A 17,633-nucleotide genomic window follows, 5' to 3' on the forward strand; every position below is an offset into this window, starting at 1 on the left:
AATAATGTTATGTATAAATAGGTTAGAGGTAGGGAACAAGAAACTCTCCCCATCGTGGTGAGTACTTGTTGCTTGTAATAACAGTGTTCTACACAGCAGGCAATGGTTCTCCATGTGATGCTTTCTGGGAAGGGCGAATCCTAATAGGAATGGTATGAGTGTGTAGATAACAGTGCAAGAGTTAATTCTACTGTGGGACTGAATTTGGCAGTTAAAGCTTTGGGCTCAGAAAACTGAGCTGAAACTGTGGACAGTCCATATGCAAAATGAATTAGATGACTGCATCCTCAGCATTCCTAAATCCTTCTCATCTGACTCGAACTCCTCTCCTGGGAAGTACTTTCTCACAAGCATTAAGAGGATGAGGCACTGTGAGCAAAGAGGGGCACCTTTCTGTCCATAAACACAATCCCAAACCCTTTATCAGAGCATTCCAGCTGCCAGCACTATTCATGTGCTATTTAATAAGATAACTAAATACTTACTGTTTTCTGTCTTACGTTGTTCTGACTTCGGCTTAGCTGGAGAGGGGATCCAAACTATTGATATAATGGTATTTATGAGACTTCCCACCAGCCCCAAATACATGGGAACAAAAACGCTGCAAAAAGAAAAAAAATAATACAGGTAAGAAAGAAGTCATAATAAACAGAAGACAAATGCTCCTCCATCCTGCAAAGTCTAGAGCAATTGGCTGTGTTAGATGAGGAACAACTCCCTTGAAGCTGCGATATGTAAGGCTATAAAAGATCGCACATGCAGATGAAGTACCTGTGAGGATCCATCTAATTACCCATCTAATCCCAATTTCATTCAGTATTATCTCACTGCTTGCAACTTCTCAGTGAAATCAAATGAAGTTCAGGAGTGAAGGAAGTGCTCAGGACCATCACAGATGGTGGAATACAGCCCAGCATACAAGCAGACCTGAAAACAGCAGAGATACATCACCACTTGAAAAGAAATCACTAAAAATGTCAAACATGATTTACAAAACTTTCTGAAGAGGTGAGTAAGTAGCACAGGGATTGATGTGTTTTCTTTTCTCTGAAGGTGCTTTAGACCGTATCAACAACATTTCATCTGTCCATCAGAGGCCCAAACTTTTGCTCTTTGACCAACGTGGGCCACATCCTTAGATGTAGATCCAGTTAACAATTATTAACAGTAGTGTAATAATGATGAAAAAGAACAATTGCAAGTTATCTAATAAAACCCAAACACAAAGTAGGCAAAGGTCAACAGAGTCAATAAGAAGTCCTCAATTATCACCATCCTCTTAAAAGAGGAGATTAGGAAGCGACTCCTCCTGGACTTTAAGGGCTCATGGGAAGATTTTAGACTCTGATGACTTTAAGTCCAGCAAACAGAGCTGGAACAAAGTCTAGGGTTGCAAGACTGAATCTCAGGAAACTCAAGTTGAAAACTGAAGGAAAACTATCCTTTGTGTTTTACAACAAGAGCAACCACCCACTAAGCAAACCAGCTCATTAGCAGTAATTCCTATCATGTTGATCCTGAAAGTCAAAGGGGATTTCTTTGCAAAATGTATGCTTAAAGCCTATTGCACGGTACAGATTTGGGGTGGAAATTCCCAGCTGAAATAGGCCAATGTCACAAAGGGGACAAGACGATATGACCATTGCACTTTGGCCCTTAGCAAAGCAATGTGTGGATAGGGAGATGCCTCCGTTCACTTGGAGGTGAATGTGCCATCACCTCATCAAATGGGACACAAAAGAGACCTGCAAGATGGGAACCACTGCTTTCCATGCACCTGCTGGCAGACATCAGCCATCATGTGGCTTTTTACTGCTGCTTTCCTTGTCAGACCATGGTGTATGTTTTCCATGGAATAGCCAGCAGCACTAATTGTAAAAGCCTCAAGTTTCCCCTGTGCTAGGAAAACTGCACTGTGAATAATTTCTGGAGCGTTATGGAGACAACCAAGGATTGAGATGCAAACAACTAAGAAAAGCATCAAAGGGCAAATATATATATATGTATGTATATATACGTATTCCTGTTAGTAGCAACAAAGGTAGATAATATCTTCCTGCTAATGGACTTAGAGCAGTAATTTAGACCTGCTGCATTCTACCTGCCAAGCTGTTCCACTAATTACCCTGGACCACAAAATTAGTAATTTACTGGGTCATTATTTTTTAATTTTAATGCAGCAGATTGTCCTTTTCTGATTTAAAATTATGTACTGAACTGTTCCCAATCCTCTGAAATCAACTTTTTGACCCAAGTTATCCAGATATCCAAGGAATCTGGAATTTGTAGTTTGCATTGCAACATAAAGAAACTTTGTTAACAAGAGAGAAAAAAAATAAAAGGAATCAAGAGAAGTAACTGCTCCAGCTGGATTCTTTTTTCTTTCTTCCATATTTCAAGTTTTATTCTGATGTGGAAAAAATGCATCACAAAAACTTTCATTGGACAGAAAAAACATTTCCTTTCCAGTCCTATTTTCTCCTGAGGTTTCCCCTATTTCCCGCATGCCAACACAAACACATTCTACTCTTCAGGTCCAAGAAGAACCGCAGCAAGGGCCAGCAAACAGTGAAGGAACACCTGATAAAACCAGTATGTAATTAACGTACTTCACTGAAAGCAAAGGACCAAAAATTCATTGTTAGGAAAGGGAGGGGAGAACCTCAAAATGTTGCACATTCAGAACAACCCAGGCTTGCCTTCATAGATTCATGGAATTCCATACACTCAGACTCTGAACTCAGGGAAATTCAGCAAAACACTGAACTCAAAACCACATTTCCCAGAAAGTCTGAAGCATTCAAGAAGATCCCTTTCCATAACCATAGCATTCTGCAAGTGCCCACCTACTAGCATTATTAGCATTCCCTGGTGGTATCGGGGGGAGATTCGCACAGCTTATCTCACATGGCAGAGACAAACTCTGGGGCTGGACGTAACGTGCCCGTGTCCTGGAAACCACCTCTCTCATTTGTTTGTTTGCTTGCTTAAGAAAGATTAAACAAATCCAGCAGTCATAAAACTGCAATATTGATGCAGTGGGTCATTCATTACTTTTTTTTTTCTTCCTGATTTTTCTGTTGGAACACGTGAACTTGCTTCCCTTGGAAGCATCTGTTCCGTGCCTTTATTAAACTCTGAAGAGCCCATTTCTTATGCAATACAAAGGGTAAAATGTCAGCTTTAAATACAAAGACCTGAGCACCACATTGCCATCAGGAATGGAGTCAGTTCTGCCTGTGCTCTTACTGGGGGTCCCAGCAGCACAGGGCAAGAGAACGGGGAAAGCAACCTCTGAGCCATCCAAGTCACAGCCTCTCTAAAGGAAGATCTGCAGCTGGGAATAGACCCTGGCCTTGCATGATTACACTTGTGTCATACTACATAGCTGTGTCACCAACCAGTGGGGTTACTAACCAAAGAAAACCCAACCAAAGCTGCAAGGCAACCGTCAAAGGGTACTTTTTACAGGCTTTAAGGTAGGGGTATAGAAATGAAAGATGAATATTGGAACAGGCTGCCCAAGGAGGTGGTGCACGCTTCTCTGTGTATGGGAAAAAACCCAACTCGCACCCATGGAACTGCTGGGTGTGGTGCTGCACCCTGAGCAGGTGGGTGGGAAGAAGGTGTTGATAGTCAGGAGGATGGCATAGACTGCATCCCGTGACAGCTCTGAGCAACAGCTTCTTTCTTTGCTTGTTTGGCTTATCAGAAAGGGACTTCCGCCAGGAAAGGAAGCGGCGGCACTACTAAGACAAATGAGGCACATAAACAAGGCTGCTGCCGTGGGACTTCTCCCCTTCCCCTTCCTGCCTCCCCCTCTGTCCCTGCACATCAGCCACAGAGCCAGCATGAGTCCTGCCAAAAACAGAAGCAGATTTCCTGAACAACAGGAACAAGGAAGGCCACAGTCAGAGCTAATGCTGTTACATTAAAAGACTGATTTTCGCTGTGTTGATAGCTTGCTCTAATTTTAAGCTTTCAGAAACATGATGAAAACACAAGCAGAGGTTCCAGGAAACCAGGAGCCCATAACATAGAGCATCATTAAGGTTGGAAAAAGACCACTAAGATCATCTAGTCCAACTGCCCACATATCACCAACATTGCCCACTGATCCATGTCTCTAAGTATCACATCTACACATTTCTTGAACATTTCCATGGATGGTGACTCCACCACCTCCTTGGCAGAAACATCAGTCAAATGCTCTTCAACAACCAAAGCTTTTCCTCTCCCCTCCTCCCTCCCCCACCTTTTGCCATTTTTCTAAAACTGTTAAGACAGTGTGGCATTAAAAGCACTTCGATGGAGGTAGCAACCCAAAAGAAGAGGACTGGAGGTGCCCCTAGACACCATGCAAAGCCCAGAAAAGAAAGCAGCACTTGTATTTCAAAGCCTGTGTTGTAGCCCGTGGCTGTTGATGACAGAATGACAGGTAGGATTTCCCATCTGGAAACTCCATCCCTAACGTTGGTGGGAAAGCAGAATTAATGACAAAACCATGAATAATAAAAACATGGTAAAGAGATTAAACCCAGCAAAAATATTAGTGTTTGAAGTTGGCTAAAAGATGGTTGAATTTGCTCCCCTCTGTCACTCAACCAACCTTTGCATTTACTGTCAAGTACTGTAAAACAGCACCTATTGTGGGATACTCATTTAAGCAGGGGGATTGGGCTTGATGATACATGGAGGTCCCTTTCAACCCCTACAGTTCTGTGATTATGCTTTTTATTGCACAGGGCATCCCTCAGACTGATTTCAGTATCTCCAAAAATAAAGGACAAGGAAAATCAGCAGGACAAATATGTGCCTTTTCCACAGATGGCACCTTCACACCAAGTGCTGCGTGCCCCTGATATCACAACAGGTCACACAAGAAGCGTCAGAAAAACCTGACGGACATTATACCCAATGCAGATCTTGGAAAGGAGGTCCTGGCCAAACAAATGTGGATGTATACACATTAATGTGGGCATATATGTGTGAACACCTACAGAGCAGGTGTGCAGTAGTTCTTGGTGGAAGTACCTCTGGTTGTAACAAAACCTGAGGCTTGCTGCTGGCCAGGAGGCTGTACTGGGGCTGTGTGTGCAGTGAGATAGCATCAGCCACATTCTGATTAGCATTCCAGCCACAGAGCCCTGCTCTGCATGCAAAGCACGGGAGAAAATGTGCGTGTGTAATTGCACAATTAAATGTTGCATCAATACAGCAATTCTTTCAAGTAGGAAGCTGTTCCCGATGCTTCCCTGAGGATTAAAGGATCAATGTGTATTTCTGAAGTGAATGGGATTGTGTTTGTTTTCTTTCTCTTTTTCTTAATAAAGTCAAAGTTGAACATGGAGAGAGTGCAGATTGCTTTTTAGTGACTCACTCCTACTTCAAAACAATGCTGTATAAAGCATGCATTCATAGCCAGCCCAGATTCCTTAAGGAGCTCTGAAAGGACTCTCAAAATATTTCTTTGATTGCAGTCCGGCCACACTCTCCACTCATCCACTCACACCCTAAGAGAGGGGCAGCCAGAGGGAACAGCTGGTTGTCTGGAAGGAAAAGAAAGGCAAAAAACTGAGACGAAAAAACCCCCCAGGTGAAACCCTGATGCCAAACCATCCATTAAGCAGCACAGTGTCCCCAAGCTGGGCTTGGTCTAGATGATCTTAGTGGTCTTGTCCAAGCTTAGCAATCCTATGATTCTAAGAAAATGAGTAGTGGCCAGTCCTCTGTTCCAGGACCAAAAGAGACTAAAAATCAAGCACAAAATTTCACTTGCACCCTCTGATTCCTCTAGAGACAGCATAAAACCAGTCAATACCTGCCTTCACCCACACATTCATTGCCCTGATACAACTGGACACCATGCCCAGGATGCCCTTTTGTTGCCTCACGTGCTTTTAGCTGACCAGCACAAGATGGCTGCTGCTCTACGGCGAGGAAGAGGCTCTCCTGTGCTGCAGTGGGTTTGACCTGGTCATGGGAAGACCAAGAAGGGAGTGAAGTTTCACATGCACACCCTAAGCACAGTCCCTCAAGGGTGCAAATGCGTCATCCATAGACAAGTACTCACTCAACTGTTTAATTCTGATCTGGAAAATCTGAGGGGCGGGAAAGGGAAAAGGATGAAGGGGAACACGGGCATGATGCACCACTGATTTCCACCAGAACTGGGGCAGGGAGGGACACTGAAAGTTAGCACAGCAGCAGGGCAAAGAGCTGTGAGCAGCAACAGGAAAGGAATATTGGGGCTATCTTGTATTAGGGACACCAGGTGTGGGATGGGAACACAACCTCACAGCTGTCCCTAGGGCCAGCAGAGCTACTTGGGGTTTAATGTCCCTTATGGGACACTCTGAAGAGCTGGGCAGGATTCTAATTTCTTGGCAGCTGGAGCATACTGCTGGTGCCAGCACTCTTCTAGGGAACTCGGCTAATTACCGGAAGAAGCATATCGGTTACGCATGAAAAAGGAGTGGGTGGATTTGCATACTTGGTCCATAATCCACCATTAAATTCAAGTGTCATTAATGTTTGTGTGTGCTCTTTTCTGATAAAATAACCTTCTTCAAAATACTCACTTGGCTTACTCAAAGCTTGCACTTGTTTGTGTCATTGCTGCTTTTCCCTGTTGCACAGTCCCATCGGCATCTCTGTGCACCAAACACCTGCACATTTACATTCATTTATAAAAAATGGAGGAAAGAACATTCACTCCCCAGAAAATCATAGCCAGCTGGCTGACTAAGGCACTGCTTCTTCCGTGGCCTCATCCTTATGTCTACAAATGGAGGAGTCCAGACAAGGACCGAGGATGAGCTCACTGATTGATCAAGGGCTTGCAACACCTGGCTTCACTCCCAACAGTTCTAATCCTGGATGAGCTGGGGCAGGCCAAGATAGGGATCAGAAAGTAGGTGTAAATGGTCAGTTCTCGAAACAGGCACATCCCACCGGCGCGGCCGGGACTTGTGTTGCTCGATCTATCTGCAAACCATCTGGAACAGCAATGAGGTAAGGAAGCTTGCTGAGGACATGCAGCTTGGAGAGTACTGGGAGAAAGAACAGACATGGGGAACTGCACAGGGCGCTCACAGCACTGAAAGGCTGGGCAATAAAATGGCACTCAAAAGTCAGAGCAGAGTAAATATCACGTGATGCACATGGGGAAAACAAGTCTTAAATTCAGGAATGAAATGATGGTTTCTGAATGCCTAATACCACTCAGGACTGAGACCTTTGGACAAGCACAAGCAATTTGACAAAGGCATCACTAAGTGCTCAGCTAATACACCTCTTAGGGAGTACTATGAAAGAAATTGAACCAGAGAAGCAAACATCATTATACTGTATCAAAACCCTGGTTCACCAGCACTGTAAGAGCTGTACTACAGTGTAGCACAGTAGTACAGTGCACTACTACACTGTAGAGCACATGCAACATTTGCCCTCTCTTCTCCAAAACCTACCTCAGAGGCAGTGTAGGCTCTAATGTCAATCGCCTGGATTCCCTCCAGTCACCAGTGATAACTAAGAAGATTAAGAGTCTTCATCTCTCACAATACACAGAAGGCCAGCAGAGTTTGTTTCTACCAATACTGTAGAAGGAAAGGGTTCAAACAGGCTCAAGGAGAGACTGGACAATTCTGTGGAAGAACAATCCACTGAAGATTACTAAAGAGTCACGAACCACATTCATTCATGTCAGGAAATTCCCTAAGCTGAAAACAGTTGGAGGCTGGAAAAGTAATCGGTGAAGCATCATGCAAGTTTTTCCCACTGTTCTTCCCCCGGCATCTTACTGTGATTTTTATTGGAGAAAATGTAATGGGTCACACTGATACATGAGTGCAATTTCCTCCTCTCAGTAGGAATCAAAACCATATCTTCCAACATCTCACAAACCAGACACCCTCATCTTTGCTCATTCCCTAAAAAAAGAAAAAACAACCAACAGCTTTTATTCTGCAATCTCTGAGTATTCCAGAGAACAAGATTAACCATAGCTCTCATGTTGCGCTTGGGACACTCAGGCAGGAAAGGGTAATTCTACATTTCAGGCCACGGAAAGTTCATGCATTTTATCAAGTGACTGTCGAATATAACACAAAGACTTAAACCCCCATCTCTCAAGCACGGACTTTTTCCCAGACCTTTCCTTGCCAATATGCAGGCCTGGTTTTTCATTTCCAGGAATATCTTTTAGACACCTATATGTGGATATACAGCTGGTCTCCTGATGCTAAAAAAAGGTATAGCAGCAGAGCTTGGGTAGAAACACCAGACTGAGGGCACTCCAAGGGGAAACAATAGGACAGGAACGATTCTGCAAGTGGTAATGTTTCCACTGACTATCTTTAAACTACATAGCTGGCTCCTGGTTAAACTTTGAAGTAAAAGGTATACATGCAGTACAAAAACGTTTACACCTGTGATCTTGGGCAACTCTTTATTTCTTGCACAGATAAAGTGAAGTCTTCCTTTACTCAATACCTGAAGAATTCTTGGATACCCAAGCCATACAAATTACATTCCTTCTCTCCCAACTTCTTCATGATTGGAGACTGTACTCTAATGGGTGGTAAAGCAATACTTATTCTAATGAAACAACAATTCTATGAACTACTCTTCCAAACTCAGAGAGTAGAGAATTATTAAAACACTCGGTTTGGGTGTGTTGCTGGGTAAAGACTCCCACATACAGACTGGTTAGAAGGTAAGCAGCACTTGCTAGACAACCCAGTGACTCATCACTGAACGCATCGTTAATCATATGTTACAGCATGTCTGACTTCATAGAATACCGTAGGTGGTGAAATGATCTGTGAATGAATTCAAGGTCTTGCTAGCTTTTATGAGGTTACATCGCTTCAGACTCCAAAAGCCTCAGCTGGGCAGGAAGCTGCTGAGGGATTGCTATAGCAACCCGGGCCATGCTCCCAGCATGCCAGGTCCCTGCTCTCGGTGGTGGCTTTGGAGAACGTTTAGGCTTGGCCCTGGCTGGAGCTGCTGCTTCTCACCCATCGTGTGGCACTCACGCAGGGCTGGCTTGGGCAGAGCTGGGTTTTGCTGCCTGAGGATGAAGGGAGGAAGCCAGGTAGTTCCTACGAGGGGAAGGAGTACAACTTGACTGTATATAAAGCAAGACGAAAGCCCTGCAAGCCAGGCATGTCACCTTAACCAGCACTTGGTCTATTCCCAGTATGACATTCATGCAAAGGACTTTTTCAAGCTATGTAATCCCTGGCAAAATGAGGCACTTCTTTACCTTGCGGAAACAAACTGCACACACATCAGCCTACCAGTGTTACAGCACAGACTGTTCCTGCCCTGCAACAAGGAGCTGCAGCCAACACCTTCCACCTCCAGGTGCAAAAAGTCTTGCTGTGCTACATCAAGGGCTCCAGCACCTTTTGTCTTTTAAGACCTTGTAATGAGATCAAAATAAGACACATTAGGACCAAGTTTGTATAGGTAAAAATATCGGACACTAATACCCAAACTGACAAATTAAACACTTCACACATCAGGTGGAAACGTTTCTAGCACCCTGCTTCAAGCTCTCTGGTTGCACAACAGGCCCCTGGAAAACAATCCTTTTTCCAGCAAAGACAGACCCTTAAGGGATGTGGTGGTTTGATTCCATGAACAGTTTGACCTCAGAGGCATCTGCTTCAGATGAGTGACTCACTCCATTTCAAGAAACAGAAGGGTGAAACTAGTAATTAAGGGTGCAGCTTACTTGCTTGGGCAGGCTTTGTATGCTCAAATCGTGAGTGGTCTCACTGTTACTATATTTAATGAACTCTCCCAATTAAGTATTTTGTTCCCTTCATCCCATAATGATGATGGTTTCTGCATGTTAAATGTAAGCCATCAGGAAGCTGCTCTTTGTTGTACATTTGCAAGTTTACTTTGGCCTCCTTCACAGCTGGTAGGACAAACACCAGTTGTGGAACCGCTAAGAAACTTGGCATGAAAGGATCTGTTTCTGAAAACTTGTTTGGCATAAGAGAAAATAATTGATTTGGGCTAAAAGTACATTAAATATTAGCTGAATTTTCTTGTGATTTTTGGAGGAATGAATTGAAAACAGATGTAAGGTACTTCATGTCAGTCAAATGTCAAATGTAATCACAAGGTCTTCTATCCCTCTCTGGATTTGAGCTTTGCCACAGCCCTGAACAAGAACATCCTTCATCTGCAGCCTTGTTGCAGCTGTTGCATTTTGAGCTCACACACCTCAGCCCTTGGTTGGAAGCATTCCCCTTGAGGAGAAGAGCCTCGTTCATTCTCTGCACCACATTTAATCTTGGCCCCAATACTAAGACCACCTACAGGGATGCCAATTAGCATCAGCTGCATTATGCTGAACTTTTATTTACAGCAGCACTTGCTGGGAACCACATCTTAGGCAGCCTCATGGGCAGCCTCTCACCTAGCAGCATGCTTACAGCAGGACCCTGCACAGCTCACCATCAAATGGCAGCAACTGCACGCTGGTAGACTTTGCATGGAAAATTGCTGGCTGAGCGTGTTTAATTGCAAATTAGCAGCTGGAAACTAGGAGGGTGAGAAGCCAGCAGTCTGCAGAGGAGTTTGGAAACCTCCAATGAAACATTCAGTGAGCAAAGCAATGGCATGCTTGGTTTTGCTGTATCCAGAAGACTTCGAGGTAGAGCCAGAGGCCACACGCTTCTTTGTTAGGATGTCTAAGAGAACACCTGCTTTTTACAAGGGTAGGTGTTACAAGCACCTGAAGCATATGGGGCTGTGCTGGTCAGAGGCTTGCAGTGGCAATTAATTAAGACTGGCTCTTGGTATCTTGGAGCTATTCAGGAGCTGGCTGCTTTCAATGCACCAAGCAGCTCTGCATACAGCAGTTGTTGAGGAACTTACTTACTTTTTTTAAGATACTAACGTTGTTTTTCTCTTTGTTTCTTTTTCAGAAGGGGAAAACAAACAAACAAAAAAAAAACCCACAAACTTCAAAGTGCAATCAAGCAAAAGCCTGTTGGATGCACATCTGGGGTGGCTGAAGTATAGACATCTACAGAACTGGATCTGAATGACTCCTTTTAACAGTACTTAACTGAAGTTTTCCTTCTTTACATACAGAGATAGGCCTGATAACAGCAGCAGCTGAAAAACTGACAATTTATCTTCATAACATCCCCACGGGTGACGGGATAAAGCAGGACACGAAGACCCACATGCACAGACAAGGACATGAAGCACTAAAAAGTGCCCCTGCAAAGTCCTAAAAAAAGATTGTGGCAGAAAAAAAAAAACCTTAAAACAGATCTCACACATGCAGAATCAGTCCCAATAATACCATGTAGATAGGATGGCTGCCAAAACCCATCAAAATGGCAGTTTGGTATAAAGAGCCAAGCCATAGAGTAGAGATATGAATTGATATGAATTAGCAGCAGGAAAGGACTTGAAATTCATTCCTCTTTAGCAAGTCATCAGATAGCAAGAAACGAGGAACAGACACAGTGTGGATTCAGTACCAACAGCTTTGTCTTTACTCCCTGTTTGACATCAGGACTGATTGCTCATTGGCCTCACAACAAAGCCAGTTTTTTGCTAAATGATGCAAACTAAGTACAACTTGCTGTATTCACAAATATAGCCAACAAGCCCTGTATTTTTACCACAGTAGTAACTAGACTTATCAAAAGGAAGCCACTAGAGTATTCGAAGACTTTAGGGATGCTCTTTCTTTTCAGTCAAAATTTGCTCTTAATTTGTCCCATGAACTTAATTTTTGGAAAACCCAAGCATGACCCAAAAAAGAGTAGCGAAAAACCAATGAGCACATGAAATAAAAAAAAAATATATATCCCAGAGGAAATATCTGCTTGAGAGTCCCTCTGTGGATACCAACAGCTAAATACTAATTGATAGAGATGCAGAGCCTGACCTTGGCTGGTATCTAAAGGAATAGCACATCCTGCTGGCCAGAGCACCTTTGCTGAGAGTGATTTAGCCCTGGGCTATTCATTGGAAAGTCCCAATCACAAGTACAAGATGCAAGGAGAAAACAAAAAAGACATAGGAAAAAGATCAGGCAGTACAAGCCTCAACATGCTCAGCTTTGTCGTCAGCTCTTGGCCCAGCTCACCGCGGTACAATTACATCCTCATTCCTCAGAGCAAAATGCAGTTCAAAGAGACAATAAAACCCTTTTTAGTCCTGTGCTTGGCAGCAACGTCACTGAAACGGAACTGAAATGACTCCTGGAGATAAGGCGACAAAGGAAGTTAAACTGTTCCCTGCAGCTTGCCGCTGGGAAAATGGCAGTGCAGAAATAAGAGCACCGCTGTGCACGTGGCTCCTGCCTTCACTCAAAGGAGTGGGACCTACGCTGTGGTTTTAAAAGATACGGTATTTTATTGCCAGGAGATGTGTCACCCTTCTGGGGGTACAGTCCTGAGAAATTTGGGTTGGAGTTCTGTATATCACAAGACATCTTGGGAAGCAGTCAGTTATCTGAGCAGCCACCAAAATTGAGGTTCCCACTGCTTCTTTAATTCTCTCTTCTACATAAAAATAAGGAGCCCCAACCAGGCATCTATGATCATGGTACAGCTTTTTCACCTTCAGTGGTGGGATGGACAGGACCTTAGATGTGCCCCTTCCACACAAGAATTACAATGGCCAAGTTTCTAGGGGGAAAAAAAAAGAGGAGACTGAGGGTAGCTTGGGTCAGCTTAGCACCATAAAGGAAACAAGGAGAGGTGAAAGGCAGAGCAAAGAGCAAGCTTGGGGTGGATCAACATCTGTGAGGTGTCCAAGAAAGCACCGCCCAATCCCACCTCCCTCCCAAGTCAGATTAACACAAACTGATGGAGCAGGGTGTGATGGTGCCCCAGGAAGCAATAAAGCAACAAGGGGAGGGAAAAAAATTAAAAAAAAAAAAAAAACAAAAAAAAACAAAAAAACCCTGGAATTGCAGCCAGAGGTGTCTTTATCTCATCGCTTAACAGAACTAGAGGTTTTCTACTGCTGACTAAAAGCATTACACGCTCAACAGCCCTAGACAGTGAAATATTCGACCACTACAGCCCTAGACATGAATGAACAAGATAGGCAGAAATAAAAGGCCCTGTAATCTATTACTAAACTGCCCAGAAATCATCAAGCAATTATGTTGTAAGGTTACTAAATAATGAAGCAATGTCTTTTTGTATTGTTTCAAGACTATTTCACCAAAACTGCCCTCTCCAGTAGCTCTGTACCTTTGGGAGCTCTGCGTATCCCCAGAGGATGCCCTGATGCCTCACTACTGGTTTCCAGTCATGCAAAAGGAACAAACTCTCGCCCTGTGGAATACAGGCAACTTTGCTAATTATAACCAGGCTGAATGAGAACTTCATTATCCCACTGGAAAGCTGCAAATACTTCAGTCTGACTCAGTTTTTGTGCACTAGACTTTTTCCTCCCTTTCCCCATGTCAAGGAATTTCTTTCCACAGCAGTCAGGAAAGGGGCCTACAGATGAAGGCGGTCATGAATAATCAGGAAGGGAACTTTCCAGAACAAGGCACTAGTGTGAAAAAGTCTTTCTTCTGGGGCGACATTTGCATGACCGAGTGATGACACAAGAAGACTGCAAACAAAAAAGCCATTATACCCCTACCAAGGCTTTCAAAATCTTCCAGCGCTGACTCGGTCCTTCCCTTCTGTGCCAAAGCATCTCCTTCTGGGGACAGGAATTTCAGCCCCATCTGCATCAGCATTTCCCCTTATGGAGATGGGACCGGAATGAAAAAATGCCATTTGATAAATGCTCCCATTCTGGACATCAGCTAACAACAGAAAGAGAAAGAATCAGACAATGGAAATTATATATATTCACACAGTCTCAGCCTCATTAATATTCCTTTTTTTTTTTTTTTTTAAATAGACTGCTATAGGCTGCAGCTCCCCGATGGACACCACAGCTCAGCCCAGATGCCAATCACACCCAGAATATCATAGAACCATTATGGTTGGAAAAGACCTCTAAGATCATTTAGTCCAACCGTCCACGTACTACCAATATTGCCCACTAAACCGTGCCCTTAAGTACCACATCTCCATGTTTCTTGAACACCTCCAGGGACAGTGACTCCACCACCTTCTGGGCAGCCTGTTCCGATGCATCACCACTCTTTTGGAGAAGTCTTTCCTACCCTGAACCTCCCTGGCGCAACCTGAGGCTACTTCCTCTAGTCCTATTGCTAGTTACATGGGAGAAAAGAATCCAAGGCACATCCTTGGGAAGGCAGCCCAAGCGCTACGTGGTACCACTGGGCTTGTGCTGGAAACCCAGCTGAGATCTAACCAAAAACACTTTGGAGACCCTGGACAAAGCCCTTTGTTTTGTAGGTCATTCGTTGTGATGCAGAGGGCTGAGCAGTGATGCAAAGCAGGCAGGTTCAGCCCTGCTGCAGAAAAGCAGCTGGGGACTTCCAGAGCTGCAGAGCAGGCACTGCGGGAACGATGGTGCTCAACCAAGCCCAGTCTCTGGAGCCCCAGGGGGTATGTTCAGCCGCTAGGAGTGGGGAAACCATTTCTCACCAGCATAGGAAGCCAAGCGCTTGGCAACAAGTGAGACAGCTCTCCCCAAACTCCAGTTACGCAAACAGCTGCCTTCTGCTGGGTTTCAACATGCTCTGCTGCTCCAAAAATAATTTCCTGCTTGATTTGATACCATTAGCAGGAGTGCAGAGCGCAGCATGAGCAGTCATGCTGCCTTGTGCTAGATCCAGCTAGCCAATGGCTTCTAGAAAAAGCCCCAATTACTTTTTTTTTTTGGCAGACAGGCACGATTACACAGGAGGGATAGATAACTGAGGGATGTCATAAGTCCTCTCTTCTTTCTCTGTGGAAAGTTTTGACGCAAACATGGACAAATGTGCCCACCACCTTGGTCTGTTCCCTTGGGCCCTTTCCATAGCAACTGAGATTTCCCAGCCCTTGCAGCTTTAACACTCACTTATGGCACATAACCAAAACTCCACAGCCAAGCAGCAATCAGCGCTTGCTGAGCTGCGCCAGAGCTGCTGGGGTTCTCTGATAGCATAAGTACCCATAAACAGATATCACAGCATCCTTCCTTCCCCACTTGGTGCCCCTTTGGAAGCTTGCTGGAAAGATCCCAGCCCAGCTCAGTGCTTTGGGAACAGCAATTCCAGTTCCGAGCTGGATTGGAATTTGGATAGCAAATTTGGCCCTATGGTGTATTGGATTTCCTCTTCCCTGTTCCCAGCCATCTGACGTTCCTTTCCAAGGAGCAGCACAGGACTTGCCCTGGGGAGACTCCTCCAGGGCCCCACACCAACAGCTCTGGAAACCTCAAGAAGTACAGACAGTTAACCATGCCAACGCCCAGCATGTCATCATCACACTCCATACCCTAAGAAGCACAACAGCACGATGCCCCAATCCTGGTGCTCAATACTCTGGGACTTGCACATGGATAAGCTACTATTTCCCAAATTGAGCTGAGGGAATGTTCAGAAAACAAAAAAAATGAAGCAGCAAAAATAAAACCTGACACTGCTGCAAAGTGGTATTCTGAAGCTCACAGCAGATTTACAAAACAGAGGCACGTTAAGGTTGCACAGAGCGCATGCCAGCATGAAGGGGGACTCCCCAGCAGAGTGTGAAGTCCCATTTCAGCATCTATAGTGTTTTCCAATATTACTTGGCTGAGAAGAAAAGTTCCTTGACAGCATCAACCAAGGGGTTTTCCGCTGCCTTTCTTCTCCTATTCTTTGAAATAAAGGTGTGCACCAGAACCTGCTCGCACATTTGAAGCCCAAAGGATCACTACGGACTATTTTGCCTTATTGTAACCACCAACATTTCTTGCCATGGCTATTCTTTGAGCGACACATTTGGTTATGAAAGATTTCCCTGTATCACAGTTTGAAGAAAATAAGGTGTGGAAAACCTACCACTGCTTCTGGGGAGTTTGGACATAAGTCAAACCTCCAGTTCCACACAGGACAGTGCTCAACCACTAAGGTACTGGCTTTCATATTTGAGGAAGAACATGCCTCTGAGATGCCCCAAAACCCAAGTGGGACCTCTCCTGTCACCGTGAGGAACAAAGAGAATAAGCCTGTGGAGAAGGTGGCTCTGCAGCTGCTGGGGACCTGGGCCAGGTGGAGGACAGGACTGGTGGGAAGGGCTCGAGCTGGTTTCCATGCTCAACTGACCCATGTCTGCAGCTGCTGCTGCTCCCACCGCTCCAGGGAGGGGAGATAGGCAGCCATTCAGCTTTTCCAGACAGAGCACAATTCCTGTTTACAGCCTCTGGGCTAGGCTTTTCAAAAGCAGGAGCTGGGTGTCTATTCTTGCGGGAAACCAGGTGTGTAAACAGTTCAATTAATACATCCAGCACACTGGGCTCTAGCACAGCAAAGGCTAGTGGAGATGAGCCAAGAGCTCAGGAAGGAAAATACTTTTAAATAATATGCCTAATTAGAGATGGGCCCGAGCCAGAAGTCTGTACTTGAACACCTGGAAGAGCCCCGGGGAGCCAAAGTGCAACCTGAACCCAGATCCACATTTTGTAACTCTCCCATCCCATTGAACAAAATCCCAGCCCCCTATTGCAATCTCACAGGAGTCTCCAGCAGCCAAAGATTTGAGATCCAGTTTCCTGCTTTCAACCAGACTAAGGTCAAGCTGCTGCCTCACGTCCCTCTCACTCAGCCCCATGCTCAGTTCAGGCACTGCCCAGTTCTGGCCAAAACAAAAAAGCCACCCCAATCAAAGGCCAAGCAGCTGTACCACATCTGCAAGCCAAGAATTGTCAGTGATCCTCATCTTTTTGCGAAAGTCCCAGAATTAGGGCTTGTTTAAGAGATTTGACTTCCATGGTGGGGAAAGCCCCACCACGCCATGTACAAAGCCTCACAAATAGCAGGCTGGTCTCTTTCTCCTGCTTTCTCCCCTTCTCCTCAAAGGTCTCCAGGATGGAGAGCTGCTATACCTCATAGAATCACAGGATCACCTGAGTTAGAAGGGGCCTTTAAATGTCATCTAGTCCAACTCCCCTGCAACGAACAGGAACATTTACAGTAGATCAGGTGCTCAGAGCCTTGTCCTGACTGACCTTGAGTGTCTACAAGAATGAGGCATCCACCATCCCTTTGGGCATCTACACCTTTCTGTCTCTTCACACCACAATCCCATCTGGTGCTCTCTTTAGAGGTGAGCCCCATCACCACCAAACCTCCCTGCCACCACGTCATGTACTGCAGGCCACTCACTGGGTTGACTAAACATTTCCTTTTGGATGGCTCACTTCCAAAGTCCAGAAATAGATCATCGCCCACAATTACAAAGTGCCTGGGTGTGCCATCAAATCAATTCCTTGCCCCTTTATAGCGTGCCATTTGCATTCCTTTGCTTTACATTTCACACTGTCTAACTGCTGCCTGGCGCCGAGCTCACTGCAGCTCTCATCTCACAGACCTGCAGATATGCAAGGCCTTATCTCCCAGGCAGACTATTCTTGGTAGTTGTTAAACAGGAGGGGTTTGCATCATCTGACCTTGGGTCCTACTAGGCTGAGATATTCCACAAGGGCACGGGGATTTTTTTTTAAATTCTGCTTTCCCTTTCCCT

General features: G+C 44.9%; 1 protein-coding gene across 2 annotated transcripts in view; it reads right to left on the reverse strand.

Annotated features, from left to right (window-relative positions):
* SLC22A18 (solute carrier family 22 member 18) overlaps positions 1-17,633 on the reverse strand; it is a 48,647-nt gene that overhangs the window by 19,689 nt on the left and 11,325 nt on the right. For both annotated transcript variants that reach the window (XM_052694576.1, XM_052694574.1), the window contains exon 6: positions 486-601. In XM_052694576.1, the coding sequence (XP_052550536.1) occupies positions 486-601 (116 nt within the window). The remainder of the gene's footprint in view (positions 1-485; positions 602-17,633) is intronic.

Source organism: Tympanuchus pallidicinctus, unplaced genomic scaffold (genome assembly GCF_026119805.1).
Source record: "Tympanuchus pallidicinctus isolate F22 unplaced genomic scaffold, pur_lepc_1.0 scaffold3, whole genome shotgun sequence".
NCBI lineage: Eukaryota > Metazoa > Chordata > Aves > Galliformes > Phasianidae > Tympanuchus > Tympanuchus pallidicinctus.